This window comes from Anneissia japonica, unplaced genomic scaffold (genome assembly GCF_011630105.1).
Source record: "Anneissia japonica isolate Jap-2015-1 unplaced genomic scaffold, ASM1163010v1 scaffold1489_len2284818_cov182, whole genome shotgun sequence".
Classification (NCBI taxonomy): domain Eukaryota; kingdom Metazoa; phylum Echinodermata; class Crinoidea; order Comatulida; family Comatulidae; genus Anneissia; species Anneissia japonica.
The window spans coordinates 2,070,070-2,087,137 of NW_022698455.1; the positions used below are offsets into that span (position 1 = coordinate 2,070,070).

The 17,068-nt window shown below is 35.0% G+C and overlaps 2 protein-coding genes across 5 annotated transcripts; one reads left to right on the top strand and one right to left on the bottom strand.

The window, feature by feature from the left end:
- The first annotated feature begins 2,444 nt into the window (after positions 1-2,444).
- Positions 2,445-12,267, top strand: LOC117102616. Of its 4 annotated transcripts, none has more exons than XM_033242992.1 (9): positions 2,465-2,492; positions 2,757-2,957; positions 3,630-3,730; positions 4,174-5,161; positions 5,247-5,948; positions 6,398-8,280; positions 8,762-8,929; positions 9,437-9,654; positions 11,440-12,267. In XM_033242992.1, exons 3-9 carry the CDS (start codon positions 3,713-3,715, stop codon positions 11,507-11,509), a joined length of 4,047 nt encoding a protein of 1,348 aa, XP_033098883.1. In that variant the 5' UTR covers positions 2,465-2,492; positions 2,757-2,957; positions 3,630-3,712; the 3' UTR covers positions 11,510-12,267. The 4 variants fall into 4 exon arrangements, with proteins under 4 accessions (XP_033098882.1, XP_033098883.1, XP_033098885.1 ...); XM_033242993.1 differs by lacking the exon at positions 2,465-2,492 and adding an exon at positions 2,615-2,631; XM_033242991.1 differs by lacking the exon at positions 2,757-2,957 and having other exon boundaries at positions 2,445-2,492.
- A 1,437-nt stretch (positions 12,268-13,704) lies between these two features.
- On the bottom strand, positions 13,705-16,980 carry LOC117102519 (protein Skeletor, isoforms B/C-like). Its single transcript, XM_033242807.1, has 5 exons — positions 16,555-16,980; positions 16,037-16,230; positions 15,062-15,089; positions 14,751-14,917; positions 13,705-14,209 (listed from the first exon to the last, which is right to left on the bottom strand). Exons 1-5 carry the CDS (start codon positions 16,715-16,717, stop codon positions 14,063-14,065), a joined length of 699 nt encoding a protein of 232 aa, XP_033098698.1. The 5' UTR covers positions 16,718-16,980; the 3' UTR covers positions 13,705-14,062.
- Between the last annotated feature and the right edge of the window lie 88 nt (positions 16,981-17,068).

The following is a 17,068-nucleotide window of genomic DNA, read 5'->3' on the forward strand; positions in this document are numbered from 1 at the left end:
ATATATATATATATATATATATATATATATTCCATACATATATATTAAATAAACAAATAGTACGATACATAAATATAGAGAGAGGAAGAGAAAGAAGGAAGAGACGAGGAAGGAATACGAAAGAAAGACAATGAGATCGACAGATGAATACAGATAGAAAGAGATTTAATTTAAATTTGGTGTCATTCCATAATATCTGCGCTTAATAACTTTCAATATGACAGTGAAGTTGTTCCACTTAAATTGAAGAAAAATATAATATCAAGTTTCTAAAACTAATCGGCATAACGGAAAAGATTTCATATTGATTATTGATGAGGTCTCATATTTCATATGATTTTTCAAAACACGATCATGTTTCTAATTTTGGCCATCACAATTTCTCTTTATGAACGGTTATGAACTAGAGAGGGCGTGCTTCATTAATACGAACTCTTCTGTCTGTCTCTCCTTTATGGTTTCATATGTTATTTTTCTACCTTTCTTTAATTTTGTAATATTAATTTTTATACAGTCGATTGTTATTTATTTTGTTTGTTAAATTTTACCCTTTTTTGTTTGTACGAACGCACCAATTGATATTGAGTGCCACTGATTCAAAGGTGTATGTTCAAATAAATAAATAAATAAATAAATAAAGTGACTATAATTTGCTCTCCGGCAATAGTCCTACTATTTTACTACTGATTATAACAGGGAGGGCTTTGAAAAATTCTTTTTAATGTTATGTTGCGAGCGATAAACGGAAGATGACAAGTGATATCGAAAGCACCTAAAACACATGTCCGACATAAAATACCAATGATAGTTATTTAAACGACAGATCAAAGGGACCGATATAAATCTTGGAGACAAATAGGAATTTGGTATAGCAACAATGTCAAAACCGTACTAAGTAGGCCTACACTCAAGATTTACACTCAGTAGGTGTCTGACGAGAGAGGACAGCAGAGAAAAACGTTTAACACACCGCTGTAGAACTAGGTCTTTTAGGCTATACTTCTATTTAATGAATACGGGACGTAGGCGCACTACCTGCCTGTAATTCCATTTACCGTTTCAAAACCAACTACATAGGCCTACTGATGGGCCAACTTTTGTTTACAACTAAGTATATTATATAATATGCATGCGATTGTCACACATGTATATTATTATTATTATTATTATTGTTATTATTATTATTATTATTATTATTATTATTATTATTATCATTATTATTATTATTATTATTATTATTATTATTATTATTATTATTATTATTATTATTATTATCATTACTATTATTATCGTTATTAGGGCCTATTATTATTATTATTATTATTATTATTATTATTATTATTATTATTATTATCATCATCATTATCATTAGTGACTGTCATCATTATCTTTTTCAATTCCTTTGGCCACCAGTCCATAGAAAATGTGCCATCGTAAAAGATAAAAAAGAGGGCAGCCTTCCTGTTCGATAGACAACCATGAAACAATTTGGATAAATCACTTCGAATATTAACATTTCTAAATAATAAGATCAATACAAGATTGGAATATTTTTTTATATAGAAAAAAAAAGTATCAGCGCGACGACTCTCTCTCATCCTTATAAAAAAGGGCAAACAAAGCAAACATGGAAAATATCAATTTTCCATCTTCCATCAATGCAAGGTACAGAGTTTAGCCTCCTACATTGTTTACCTACGCTAACTTCTTTATTTCTATCAATGACATTGAGTTGATGCGACCCGTTTCTGAATAATGTGACACATCTTCTATGTTTAAAATTACTAATTCTCTTAATATAAACATTATCATTTATTTCGACAAAAAAGCGCATATTTAAGGAAATTTCACTATTATTTCACTATGTAAGTCAACGTTTTCAGCTTCTTGTTTAAGCATATCGAAAACCGAATTTAAATAAAATACCTTTTCATGCTGTGCCAATTTACAGATACATAACGATACAACATAACACTTTTAGGACAATCTATCAAAATTAATTTGAACACTTTTAACCAAAAGGGGATCATGTTTATATTATTTGGGTAATGCTCAAGTTTTACCATAGATCTGAGATTACTATGACAAAATGGAATCCAGAGTAGGCCTACATATAGCCTATAGCGGGGGCCATATACATATGGCCTACTATACTAATAGGCCTACTATTATCTTTTAAAAATATCTATCACTTAAAAAAGGGGAAAGGTTAGGCCTACAACCGTCATCATTTGAATTGATTATTTATTCTACTTCTACACACAACAATTTCATAATGAAACACAAAATAACAAGTAAAAATGACAAGGATTGTCAAAAGCGAATTTAATCATCATTTATTATTAATATTATTTAAATCATGCTAATTCCAATTTGAAAAGTGTACAGGTCAAAAAAATTAGTATATGCTGCCCTCATCGTGTACTCATTACCATTGACCTAGGGTCAAATAGTGGGGATTCCCCAACTTCTAAGCGTCTGCCATAAACAAGGTATGTTTACTTACTGTATTCGTACGTTTTTCATGGAATCTATGTTATAAATAGCTCATTTTTTGAACGCTAGTGTATTAGCACCAATTCTTGTTACTATTGGTTACAAATTGAACAACATAGAATTGTACTTGCTTTGGTGAGACTCGCTGCTGAAAACTTAACTACAGGACAATGATTTAAAATCAGAATATCACTGCAGCAGGCAGGTCATCTCCAACATTCTACACATCATACATAGATACATTTTCATTATTATTTCAGATATAGTATTGTATCAATATCAACATAAATTGGGCTAGATGGGCCTATCTAACAATGAAGTACTGTGTCACGATGAGCAGACGGCACTCATGAGGAAAGTAGAGCTTGGCACAGGTTCAAATATTTTTACACAAGGATGATATGGAGTACTTGAGTAAAGTGAATTAAGGCAGGCTAAATAGGCAAGGCTACAGAAACTAGGTAAGCTAGAATTGGGTCCTCGTGTGGGAATGTACTAATATGTCTGCCTCAGCTCATGATGATGCCTGTTCTTTTGGAAAACTGTGGACTAGACAAAGCTAATACAAAGTGAAATAGTAAGCAGATCAACGAGTTGACTATTTACGTAAACTAGCAATCCGGCGTAAGCATAGCCACTATATAATGCTTACGCCGGCCCTGTGCATGCTCAGTAATAGATCGGCGTAAAGCATAGCCTCGAAATAATGCTTACGTCACCCCTGCGCATGCTCAATAGATCGACGTAAGCATAGCCTATGACTAATGCTTACGACTCGGCGTAAGCATAGACACTTCGTATAATATATACGACAGGACGTTAGATATTGGTCTGGACTCTGCTGGTATACTGTGACCCCGCGACGTTTGAGAGCCAAATTGGGCCATATTTTCGCTTGTTGTAGTTCACAATTTGTCTGATTTTACTTCGCTGTCAACTTAATGACAATTTAATACACTTTTGCATTTAAATTAATTAAGGACATTCTTCCCACATGCCGTGATTAATATAACAAAACTAAAGCTTAAGGGTTGGGGGCCAAGCCAGCTCCACCAATCAATACCTCAGATTTACATATGGTTGTCGGAACAGTATCCATTGCATTTAAAATTTACTGCATTTTGATTTTTCAGGGGAACGCCAATGTGGTCATATCCTTGATTGAACACCAACTCTGTTGCTTGCACTTGATGGCTGGAATGACACTCAGATTATCATGACAATGCAGAAAGAGGTTGGCTTAATTTTTTGGTGGCTATCTGTTTCATTTTTTGAGTGGAGCCATTAAGTGGGATTCTCACTTTCAGATCGTATTCCTATCCATTCCTGTTCAGAAAAACTTTGGTCAACTCCACTTCATATTATAACTTTATAATGTAATTTTTTTAAAGATCAATCTTAAACTAAAGTCTTTATTATTAATTTCTCAGAAACTGTTTAAAACATTATTTACTGAAATAAACAAAGGCTCCAGCCACTTGATGCACACATTTCGTGCAGAAAAATGAGAAATTATAGATATTTATTTCCAAAAAATTCAGCTTTAGCCCAGTCTTAAGAAAATGTTATTTTTAAGATTATTGATTACTGAAATTTCATAGTCTTTTAATTTGTATTTTCAAGAATGGTTCTAAAATTCATCACACACATTAATTTCATTCCCTGTTTCAATTCCAGGTCTATACAAATGTACTGGCTGAGGTAAACCCAGAATTCATACCTGACAATTTTGACAATTTAGTCAAATTTATTGAGAAGGATTTTGGAGTGTCAATCCAAATAACTTACCGTGAGGGTAGTCCTGTTTATCATTTTTCTGGAAGTCTTCAGTCCATACAGACTGCAGAATCGAGACTGAGAAAAACCAGGCAAGAAGGGTTAGACAAGACATCTTCAGAACCATACAAATGCAAGGAAGTTAGCGGATGTGGTAGGGAATCAACAGGAGGAAAGATTGTCGATTCCAAAGCAGCAAGACTATCTTTGAGTGGGTTTCAAAAGGAAAAAAATCCTGAAACTGATACTCAGCTGATTGTAAGTGATGCTGACAATAGCAGCTCTGTATTGGACAAGCAGAGCACAATTGATTCAGATCGGATAAGAGGATCAGGGGTTGGAGAAGATGAAGAGGTTTCAAAGTCATCAGCAGCATTTAGATATTCATCATATGGTGAACCATCACTAACCAATCCTAGAGTTCGTGGTCCACCAGATTTTTCAAGAGAATCAACAAATTTGTTGACAGAGAAACATAATGAATCTACCTTGTCCTTCAAGACACCATTAAAACGTCATAAAGTTTCAGTGTACAATGGAGATTTAACTAAGGTTAAGGTTGATGCAGTTGTTTGTGCTACCAACTCTTACCTAGCACCTGGTGGTGGTGTTTCAAAGGCCATTGCCGAAGCTGGAGGATATAAAGTGAAAGAAGATGCACGGCAATACGTTGATAAAAATGGTCCTCTTTCCACATCTGGAGTCATCCATACCAGAGGAGGTCGTCTACCATCTAAATATGTAATTCATGCTGTTGGGCCTGAGTGGAAGAAATACAAAAGTGAAAAAAACTGCTTGAAAACCTTAAAAGAAACGTTCCTCAATTGTTTTAGGTATGCAGAGAAAGACCTTGAGGTTACACAGATAGCACTACCTCTTATTAGTTCAGGTAAGTTTTAACCTTACCTATTTTATTGAAAACAATTTGTTTGTGTTTTTTTATGTGTTATTCATTATTTTTATTTCTTCATCAGGACTATTTGGTGTGCCAATTGAAATGTGCTCCAATTCTTTGTTTGAGGCATTAATGGAATTTGACCGTGAAGCTTGTCGGAAACTGGACATACACATTGTTGATATAAAGGTTGAGTCAGTGAAGCTTCTTCAGAGTCTCTTCGGTGGCTTCCTCAAGTCTTATTCTATTCCATTTGATAAGAAAGAAATTGACCCATCACCATTCAGAAGTGCCACCATACAGAGAAGTGATGTCAGCAGTGGTGCAAGTTCTGACTATGCACTGTCATCTCCGAATCTCTCCAGATATAATAGAGCTATGTTGACATTTAAGACACCATCAAAACATCATAAAGTTTCAGTTTACAGCGGAGATTTAACTAAAATTAAAGCTGATGCTATTGTTAATGCTGCCAACTCCTACCTGGCACATATTGGTGGAGTTGCGAAGGCTATTGCTGAAGTTGGAGGATATCAAGTAAAAGAGGAATCTGATAATTACATCAAGAGAAATGGTCCTCTTTACCCATCTGAAGTCACTTATACCAGAGGAGGGAATCTGCCGTCTAGATATGTAATTCATGCTGTTGGACCTGTGTGGAAAGAGTACAAAAACAAAAGAGAATGTGTGAACACCTTGAAAGAAACTTTTATAAATTGTTTTCGTTATGCAGAAAAAGACCTGTATCTAACGCACATAGCCCTTCCACTCATTAGTTCAGGTAAACATTCCTTACTAATGTAATAGAAATGTTCTCAGTTTATATGCAGTATTATATATTTATATATACATAACAATATATACATACATATACATACAAATATATATACAGTTGCCAAGTATGCTATTTATGATATATTTGACATTTGCTTGAGTATAGATGTGTATAAGAGACAGGGCTGAGGTAAACCCAGAATTCATACCTGACAATTTTGACAATTTAGTCAAATTTATTGAGAAGGATTTTGGAGTGTCAATCCAAATAACTTACAGTGATGGTAGTCCTGTTTATCATTTTTCTGGAAGTCTTCAGTCCATACAGACTGCAGAATCGTTTTTTAAAAAACTGAGAAAAACCAGGCAAGAAGGGTTAGACAAGACATCTTCAGAACCATACAAATGCAAGTACTGTATATATATAATTATTCATTAATTTTATTTTCTTAACAGGAATATTTGGAGTGCCAACAGATAAATGTGTCAAAGCTTTGTATGATGCATTAATGGAATTTGACCAACAGCTTAGTCGACAACTAGACATACACATTGTTGATACAAGTTCTGAGTATTTACAGACACTACTATGTGAACACCTCAGATTGAATTCAGTTCCATTTGAAAAGAAAGAAAGTGAAACATCGCCTCCCAGAAGTACTGTATACAGTAGTGATGTTACCGATTGTGCAAGAAATGGTTATGCACAGTCCTATTATGCAGATTCTTCTCGTTCAATATCTAAGAAACACACCCCTGTTGTGAAGGATTTTCAAGTTGAAGGTGTGAAGAAGACAAATTTCTCCTTCAGAAAAGGGGATAGTGCACCGACAATTTCTTTGTTGAATACCACTTCAGATACGGCACGTAGACAATACAAAGAGACTAGCCATGACAGTAATTCTGGTATTAGAAACCATGAAAAAGCTGGTCCAATGAAAGCAGTCCTGAGTAACCAAGAAGCATTAGTGAAAGCCAAACTAGAAGAGTTTGAACGCAAAGGTTGCCCGCCAAATGAATTTCGAGAAATGCAGTACTTTCTTGATAAAGTTTATCCAATAGTATTAAAAAAAGGCAAATTATTTAAGAACCAAGACAAACCTTCTAGTCAAAGAGCAGATTCAATGGGTTCACCATCTAGTGAGAGACAGTCAAGGCGTGATTCTAAAAATATTGTGAATAAAGAAGGCTCAAGTTCAAGGAGGAGTCAAAGTTTAGATAGTCGTCGTCCACTTGATAGAAGTGAAAAAGTAACTGCAAAGGATTTGAATAAGAATTTGGATATGACCTCTAAACAAGAATCAGGTTTTGCCAGAGATAGTTCCAGACATCAAAGGAGTGATTCTAGCAAAAGTAAGAATAAAGGAGGTTCGAGTTATAGAAGTCAAAGTGTTGATAGACGAGGTGAAAGTGATAGGATAAACACAACAGATTTTGATAGACGTTTATATAAGAATTTTGAACAAGAAACTGGTTACACTGGAAATAATTTCAGACAGCCAAGGAGTGATTCCAGAAATAATGGTGGCTCAAGTCATAGAAGAAGTCAAAGTTTAGATAGACATCATCAGCAAGATAGAAATGAAAAGGTAAACACAAGGAATTTTGAAAGGAATTTGAATATTAATTCTGAACAAGAAGCAAGTTTTCCTACAAGTAGTGTCAGACAATCAAGGAGTGATTCTAGCAAAAATAAGAAACGGGAAAGCTGGAGTTTGGATATAGTTCATCAAAAGAACGTAGGAGAGATAGTTGAGAAAACAGATACTGGTAGGGATGTTGCTGTGACTTCTCAACACAAGTCATACATAACCAAATGTTGTCAGTGTAATGGACGAGAAAAACTTACCCAACGCAAAGATTGTGAACATATGATTTGTCAAAAATGTCGATCTATGGGATATAAAAGAAATTGCAGGTTTTGTGAACGTTATAAGACTGCAAATGGTGTTTTGAATGGAAGTAAAACAACAAAAGGAGTTTCCCCATCTGCTGAAGACAAAAGAGACATTAAGCTTGCCCCAAAATTTGAATCACCAATTGACTCAATCAATGTGTTAAAGGACACCGATGCAAGAAGGCGGCGGAGAGAAAAACAAAGCTTGAACCAAACTCCAAGGACTGAGTCACCATCACCAAGGGAGTATGCTGGGGCTTCCACTTTTGATGAAATCCGAAGACAATCTCCAAGCAAGGAAGACAATTACAAAGATATCTTCACACAACCACGACAAGTAGCAGGAGATTGTCCGATTTGTATGGGGGACTTCGAAGACCCTGTGGCGTTACACAAATGTGATCATATTTTCTGTAGAAAATGTATTCAACATGCGTTTGAGGTAAGACTTCAGGCTTATAACCAGGATTTCTTGTAAGGGTCTTCTATTCGAACTACAGTTCACGTAGGCGCCTTGGTGCACTTGGGAGAAGAGCCCTTATGGGGTCTAGGGTAATCAAGTTGGAGCATTCTAGCATGTAAATAGTGAATTTTATCATCATTTCGATGGTTTTTGATGTAAAGGGAGGTGGTTTCGTATATTAGAGGGGCCTATTGTCTGACTATCCAATACCAGTATATTATTTCAACTTACACTATTTAATTGTTCAGTTTACACAGTGTTGTCCATATTATTGATAAACTGGTTAAATGGTTAATCTGCATACACTGTAACAATGTTTCAAAAATAATAGAACATAATACAGAAATGTTATGACAGGTTATCATTGATTTTAACATGCATCATTTACTTTTTAATTTCGTCTTGATTTTTATTCGTAATCAATCTACTTCTTAACCATTCTTTTGCTTTTCAATTCAAGATTAAGCTTGCTTGTCCAATATGCGGCTACCTCTATGGGAGTTTAGTTGGTGATCAACCAGATGGAACGATGGAAGTTCGAACAAAGTCACTTACTCAAAGTTTACCGGGTTATCCGAATGTTGGGATAATTTCCATTACATATGATATTCCCTCCGGAATTCAGAATGTAAGAAATTATTGTTCCCTGCCACTCAGATTTGTTGTGAGCTGACTCATTCTTCTTTATCAAATCGCTAAATTCTAAAATCTAACCATCTTAACAGGCTTAAATTGCGACCATTTGATGTTTTATGAAGTTCAACAATTCCATTAAACCTATTACAAAGTTCCTTTAAGAAAATAAAAACATTTCTGGTGGAACTCGAACCTACAATCACACACTCACGATATTGTTACAGATCTAAGACCACAAGTCACTCTTCCTTCATACAACTTGAGGGGCTCACACATATTTATGTATGTAATATACATTTCTTACATATAGGCCTATGCATATATAATTTCTTACATATAGGCCTATGCATATATATGTGTAAATGTATGTATGTGGGTATGCATGCATGCATTTGTATGTATATTCTAAGAAACTTCATGGACACACCTCAGTCTAAAGCTGCCGTTTAGGCTGTTCTTGCGTAATAGGCCTAACACATGTTCTGTATCATTTTAACAGGAGCTGCATCCAAATCCAGGGGCAGAATACAAGGGTACATTACGAAGGGCCTACTTGCCTGATAATGATGAAGGTCAAGACATTTGTAGATTGTTGAAGAAAGCATTTGATGCGAAACTTACGTTCACAGTTGGTCGGTCTGTAACAACAGGTCAAAACGACACTGTAACCTGGAATGACATTCATCACAAGACTCGTACGACAGGTGGCCCGTCACAGTAAGTTTCCCAAAAAATTATTCTTTCATATCTTTTTGAAATGTGTCATTGTGTGATTACAAACCTATTAATTTAATTATGCTTAAAAATAAGACATTGCTTTTTTTTTTTTCCGGCATTTCAATTGTTCTGTATATCGTACAGGATATGTGTTTTATGTAAATGAAAAATTAAATCAAAAATGAGCTTCCTAACTATTTGTCGTAATTAATTGCATTTCAAAAGTGCATAATAATGTGCGAGTCAAAACAAAAAATAATAACACAATTTTTTTTTTTATTCACTATGCTATACCATCTTTAAATCCACATCTTTTCAGAAGAAACAAAATCTGTATCCATATGAAAAAAAGGTTAACATTTTGTTTATATTTCACATAATTACCTCTTACCTCTTAGACATGACAAATTTCCATGGAGCTAGTCTCAAATTTAAACTACGATCAAATACATTAGCACTTGGTAAACGTACTAACAAATGGTGTATAGACACTGACACCCAATGCGAGATCTGTGGTTCTGGAGAGGAAGATACTAAACATTTTCTTTTTGTGTGTAATCCCTTAGAATGTATCAGATCTGAAGAATTAATTAAGTTGAAAAATGATTTAACTTCTATTAACTGTGTTAATGTCTGGATAAACTTTTCATCCCGTGATCTATGTACAAAACTTCAATACGTCTTAGCAAGCCTTGATTTTTTTTTCAATAATATTTACCCTGAACACATGTTTAATAACGATATTGCCCTCTTATTTGATAAATTCTGTAAATCGTACGCTTGTCGGGCATGGAAATTAAGAAGTGTACTTTTATTGGAGAAAGAATAGCAATGTTCTGAGAGGTACGCGTGACCATTTCACCACTCTTTTAAATTGTACTGTTCTTCCTTTGCTGTTGCGTTTCTGATTGACTGTGTATGATTTTATGTATTCTTTTTGTATTTTATTTACTTTCGCAGCTTGCATGTGTGTATATATGTATATATATTTACAGTTTGTGTGTATGTATGTTTATGTATGTATTTGGGTATGTGGGTATGTAATACTACTTATTATTATTATTCGGAATTTTTTTTTTTAAATTATTTTATTTATTTTTTTTTTTTTAAGGGAACGAATGATTATTGGGTAATGTGGTTTTTTTTTTTTTTTTTGTTGTCTGTTTTCGGGATTGGAAAGGGAAGGGAGGGGTAATTAAAACTTTGATTTCGGGATTGGAAAAGGGAAGGGAAGGGTAATTAAGACCTTGATTTTTACTTTTTGTTAAGCTCATTTACTTTTACTTTTGATCTGTCATGTTTTGCTTTTGTTTGTTTTCTTATATTTTTCTTGGACGCACAGTTTTTTACATGTGCCACTGTTGTAAAAGTGTAGCTTCTAAATAAAGAATAAAGAATATGGTCTTTAAAAAAAGAAGGAATGCATGTATTCTAAGAAATCTCTAAAGTGCTGCCCTAGGCATAATTTCTCAGATTTTTTGTTGTCTGTTTCACTATTATAAATGTTTTCTATCCATTTCTCTTATTCAATTTATATGTCTTTTTTAGTTGGTTGATTGAGTGTTAATCAAACCCAACAATCCGACCAATCGGATTATGCGATTCAATGCACAGGGCCATGAAGGAAGAGCATGTCGCACAATCCATATTCATTAATGCACAGCTCTGCACAATGTTGTTTTGTGGTAACATAGCAACAAATATCCAATAGGTGGGCTTAGTGGAAAGGGCAATTAGCAGCGAGATACTAAATAATTATTTGTCAACTTCATTGTTTATTATTAGATTTGGCTACCCAGATGATTCTTATCTACAACGTGTGAGGGAGGAGCTGGCTGCCAAAGGCATACGCTGAGTTCTATAAAATATGATTACTGTAACATATGTACAAGTAATATTGATGTTATGATAGTGTAAAACATAATATTTTTTTTTAATCAATAAGATCTTTTGGAAAATTGATATCGATATTTTTATGAGTGTGTGAAAAAACCAGTACAACAAGAAATTGATGATGTAAAAATTGATTATATAGATTGATCTAAAATGACAATAACATTGTTATGGACCCTGTAAAGAAATGTGATTTCAGTCATATGATTTGCATGTGTTGTTAGTAATGTGTTCTGTAAATAATATTTGGGGCCAGCAAATCTGAGCTTCACTTTTACTGAAGTCAAAGACTTTCATGTGTATAATTCGGTTATTTGTGGAGAAATTGTATATTGAAAATCTAAAGATGACTGTAGCCTTCCTTATGAATGTAAGTATGACAAAATGTAAGTACAAACCATGATTTTTGTGGACTATGATGATCAAATGCAATAGTAGATATACTATTTTTTGTTTTACTACTTTGGGCAGACGAAACCTTCTGGTCACGCTAGTTTTTGTAATTTTTTGACCGCTTTTACCTTAATGATAGAAGTGCCTTTCTAGCTTAGGTGCCTCCCTCAGTAAATGCCGTACCATTAATGATTTAAGCGTTGCCCGATCAAGTTTGAATTGTCTCGGTGCTTAATCGAGATTACATACCAAATACGCTTTCTGTTGTGTTAAATCGCTGTGGTGTTAATTGGATGTACGATATTTGTAGTTTTAATTTGGAGAAATAATTTGTGTCTCAGAACCTATGTAAGGTAGGTAAAGGTCGAGACCTGATGCTGCTCTGGCCCATTTGGGCCATGCAAGACTGTTGGGGGTGGGGATTTTTCCACTCCTCCACAGTGATCTGTTTTACCTTCCAACATAGGTAGGTACCCATTTATACTCCTGGATAAAGACAAATGTAGGAGAGTACCCAAGGACACAAGCGCCTTGCATAGCGAGAGTTTCAAACCCCCGACCTTAAGGCTGAGAGTCCGAGCCACAACCGTTGTGCCAATCGCTCTACAGCCATGTAAATAGAATCATAATTCCCTCCAGAAAATACAAAGCACTGAAATATATTATTTTGCTTGGTTTTTGTGTTGTGTTTTATATTATAAAGGTCTCCCTCTAATTAAATACCCCATCAAATAAAGGCCACTTCCAATTAAAGACCAATTTTCTATGGTCCCAAATTTACACGTCTTTTATCTTTATTATTCTAATTAGCGACCAAAGCTGCTAAAGACCATGGGAACCTCAGTCCCAAAAGTGTGCTCTTTAATTGGAGTGAGACCTGTACAGGTACTTGAATACCAGACAATTATTTTGCTTAAAGTCATTATACTCTCTGTATAATAAAGTAATGTAGTTTATTTTATTCAAACAGTTTCTTTCTACATTTGTTTTTATTCGTAAGGAGATTACTTGATGAACCCTTTATACATGGTATTTTCTTACACACCACCACCACCAAGAACAACAAAACATCTTTGGATGTGCACGTGTATATATATATATAAGATGTGTATAAGAGACAGAAGTCACTCTTCCTTCATACAACTTGAGGGGCTCACACATATTTATGTATGTAATATACATTTCTTACATATAGGCCTATGCATATATAATTTCTTACATATAGGCCTATGCATATATATGTGTAAATGTATGTATGTGGGTATGCATGCATGCATTTGTATGTATATTCTAAGAAACTTCATGGACACACCTCAGTCTAAAGCTGCCGTTTAGGCTGTTCTTGCGTAATAGGCCTAACACCTGTCTCTTATACACATCTAGATGTGTATAAGAGACAGGCAGAATACAGTGGCTTCACAACTTGTCAATTCTTTTGGGAATCATTTCGACACTAAGCAACCACCAAACACAGTGCACAAGAGATTCTCCTATGTTAATACGGAAACTTTATCTCAATAAAGTCAATGATTATGACGACCAGATATTCACAGCAGGGAATCGTTAAATATAATAATAATACTAATAGACGGTTGTAGTCAGTGATGTTTCCACGTATGTCTTGATGGTATAGAATAAAACTGTAGTTAAAATAAACATCAGACACTTTGATATAATTTGAGACTTATATATTTATTTTAAAAAATTTTCGGCATCGCCTTTTGCCTTTTTCAGCGTACGAGTGTATAAAAGTTAAAGATGACAATCTTTATGTTTTATTATAACTGCAGTTTGACACTTTAACACCACTGTTGAAAATTGCCCTGAGCGGAGTTAATATACACCATATAAAATATACACCTAATAAGATAGGTTTATCACAAAAACATTTTGAGAAAAAATTAAACAGATTTCCTCAAACTTTTATTTACAAAAAGTGCACTTAAACTATATACATACAAAAGTTCATATTTGAGCAAAGTAAAACGCTTTCATTTCCAGAGCACATAAATTATTCGTTAATAGTCTTGTGGAATATTTTTTTTTTGTTATTTCATAACATCAACATTTTCTTTTGTGATATAAAAAAAATTATCTGAATAAATATAAATCTTAAAATTAATTATATGTTGAAAAGTTGGCTGATTATTATGCAAGAGCTTAGCAAAAACGCGTTAAAGAGACCGTTCGACGACATAAATGTAACAGCAGATGACGGAAGTACGTCAACAACATCAATCTTCCAACCGAGAAAACGGTGTGTGTAACACTGGAATTAAATAACAACAAAATATAGTTTAAGTTTTGTCCTAATTTTATTACGTATTCATATTTATGTACCGGTATGCGTTTACAGCTGATGACAAATCTAGGTGTTATGATATGCCTTTGCTATGGTAATAAACCTTTCTGTGGTGTCACTCAAAAAATAATATTACAATCAAGTTTAACAACTTCAGATTCGGACAGAGTAAGTCTATGCATCGATAATATAAAGTGAATTATTTACTTAGACTTTAAACTTTACTCTCCGTCAAACGCATGAGAAATAGGCCTTGGGAATAGCAGTATCATCTGCAGTGCGCCATCAATATCTATATACTGTATTCATGATGTTTATGATCTTTTTGTATTAGTTTTTCTTAAAATTTATAAAAAGCATTCAGGAATTTGTCTAAACTCGGTTCATGCGTCGGGAAAACAAAAATAGGAGAGGGGCTTCATTACGTCATCAGTATTGAGTCTAGCGATTGGAATAGGAACGTCATAATAGCGACAGTGAGGTGATTTTATTGAAAAATAGGCTTTACCTGATAGTATACGGTGCCCGGTGTGTTGTCGTCAGGTGTCCAGGTGAGTATTGCCGGTTCCTTTGGTGAAAGACATTGCTCTGCAAGCGTCTTTCTGTATCCTTCGGCCGATGTTGAAGTCATGCTTTGGTCTCCATTCTTGTCGTTCAATTCACAGAGAGATCCGTCTAAGGAACGTGAAATGATTACGTCATTAGAACAAGCATTTTTGTGACCAACAGTAAGGTTCAATAGAGCAGGAGTATGCATGTTAAAGTAATTGAGTTAAAGCCAATGCAATACTTAAAGTAAAAGAAGTGATTGCTACTTACTTACTGGTCCGGCGTATATAACGTGGTTCTACAAGAAATAAACAATTTAATTTTAACAGCATCTATTCATTCAGGCAATTTTGTGAACAGAAAAATTCGATGATCATGCTAATTTTCCCACAAGGGAACGTATTTTGGATATATGGAAGTCAGCCGGCCGACATAAAAATGTTTCAGACGGCTCTTGCCCTACTGCTTTACGCTTACTGCGCAATTATTGAGAACGAAGAACGTGCAAAACTGAAATATTTACCTCTAATTTAAAAAGGAAGGCGAATAATTACTGATCGTTTATGATTAGTAGATTGAAGCTGACGCCACGCACTAGCAAACTTGAGTCCTATGTAACGCTTGGTTCAAAAAGCAAGCGGGACATTTTCTGAGTAGCGGCCTATTTTAGCTATAGGATTATGAGCATGTAGGCTATTTTCCAATACAAAAACACACACACGTTTAGGTATGTATATGCTCTGGTTTTTTTTTTTTTTTTAGAACCTAACAATAATTATCTGGAGTCTTGAAATGGGGAGGGCTGAAGGGGAGCGCGAAGGTGAAGTGGGGTAGGGGTTTATGATTACGTGAGTAGGAGCTAGCTAGCTCGCAAAATAAGGTGATTTTTAACGACTTGAGCGTGATTTTTGGGGGCGTTTGGGGGGGGGGAGAGGTGGAAGTGTGCGCACCCCTGGATACGCCACTGGTCAGTTTAGATACCATAACATCGAGGTAAAAATTGCAAATCTATGTTTTAATAAGCCGATTCGTAGGCTGAACGGCGTGTACCCGTATATAAGGTCAATATGGGTCAATGGACATAAACTTATGTTGTGTGTATGTTTTACGTCGATTGACCTTAATACAGGCATGCGCAGTTCAAACTACGAATTGGCTTATCAAATTTTGTTAGGTTTGTTTCTAATTTTACCCCCCCCCCCCCAAAAAATCATTATTTGAAAGATAAATAATTCGTTTTTCTACCAATTTCTCCATTTCTGTCAGTGATGCGTAGCCTCCACCTTTGTCGTTTGTGATATAGAAGGGATGATAGGAGGCAGATCGAGTCGCATCATTGCCGCCAAAAACCTTAAACGTGTACTTGGTTCCCCGCTTTAATATGAGTCTTGGGATTAGCATGTCGTTTATGTACCAAGATATTCCCCAACCGACATTATCTGCGAAATAGGTATAATATTTTAAACACAAATTGATAGTGTTGTTGTATAGTTAAAGTAAAGAATACCATGAAGGGATTATAAATAACATTCGGAAAGGGAATGGAAAACATAAGGAAAAGTGATGGGAAAACCTTTACAGACGTTAAGAAGGGTGAGAAAATGGAGAAAGGATGAGTAAACATTGAGAGTGATGGGAAACATAAATAATGAATTACACAAAATGAAAAATAGTAGATAAAATGGATAGGAAAACATTAAAAATGTGGAATAGAAGCGTGTGGAAGGTGGCAAATTTTATTTTTAGAAATGGATGTCGCTTACCGGTGATACTGGTATATCCTCTCTCTCCTCCGGACTGACCAATGACGGCCGTGAATTCGGTGGTATCCTTGTTACCAATTAGTTGTAATTCTTTCCATCCGTTTACCTCTTCAATTCCATCGGCAAGCGATTCACAGTTCCTCAATGCGTTACGACCGAACATTACCGTTCCACCACCTATTAAAGCATGATTAAAGCAACCATTTTGCGTGAATTGGATTGGGATACGATTTCTTCGGTGTGAAATATACTAAAGTTAGCCCACGAAAGTCCTTAAGGTTTATATCCAGTGGAGTTGTTCAGGTGGTGAGTTGGATAGTACACCGGGAGACTGCATTCTTTCACGTGTACATGAGCCATATTGCGCACGGGATAAACGGCTTAAACGTCTCATCCGAAAGACGTTACGGTGTTGAAGTTTGCATTAAGGCCATTTTACTGAAACAGCAAGGAGAGCATCGGGGGAATTGAACAGAGGTCCAAGATCGCCATGGTTCAGTGCACACATAGTGGC

Excerpts from the sequence above, each read along its gene's own strand:
- LOC117102616 (XM_033242991.1), top strand. Across the intron at positions 5,162-5,246 it reads ACTACCTCTTATTAGTTCAG|GACTATTTGGTGTGCCAATT; the intron begins GTAAGTTTTAAC and ends TTTCTTCATCAG. Across the intron at positions 5,949-6,397 it reads CCTTCCACTCATTAGTTCAG|GAATATTTGGAGTGCCAACA; the intron begins GTAAACATTCCT and ends TTTTCTTAACAG.
- LOC117102519 (XM_033242807.1), bottom strand. The coding sequence starts at position 16,717 with ATGTTCGGTCGTAACGCATTGAGGAACTGTGAATCGCTTGCCGATGGA. Across the intron at positions 16,231-16,554 it reads AGGATATACCAGTATCACCG|ATAATGTCGGTTGGGGAATA; the intron begins GTAAGCGACATC and ends CCTATTTCGCAG. Across the intron at positions 15,090-16,036 it reads TGACAGAAATGGAGAAATTG|AACCACGTTATATACGCCGG; the intron begins GTAGAAAAACGA and ends TATTTCTTGTAG.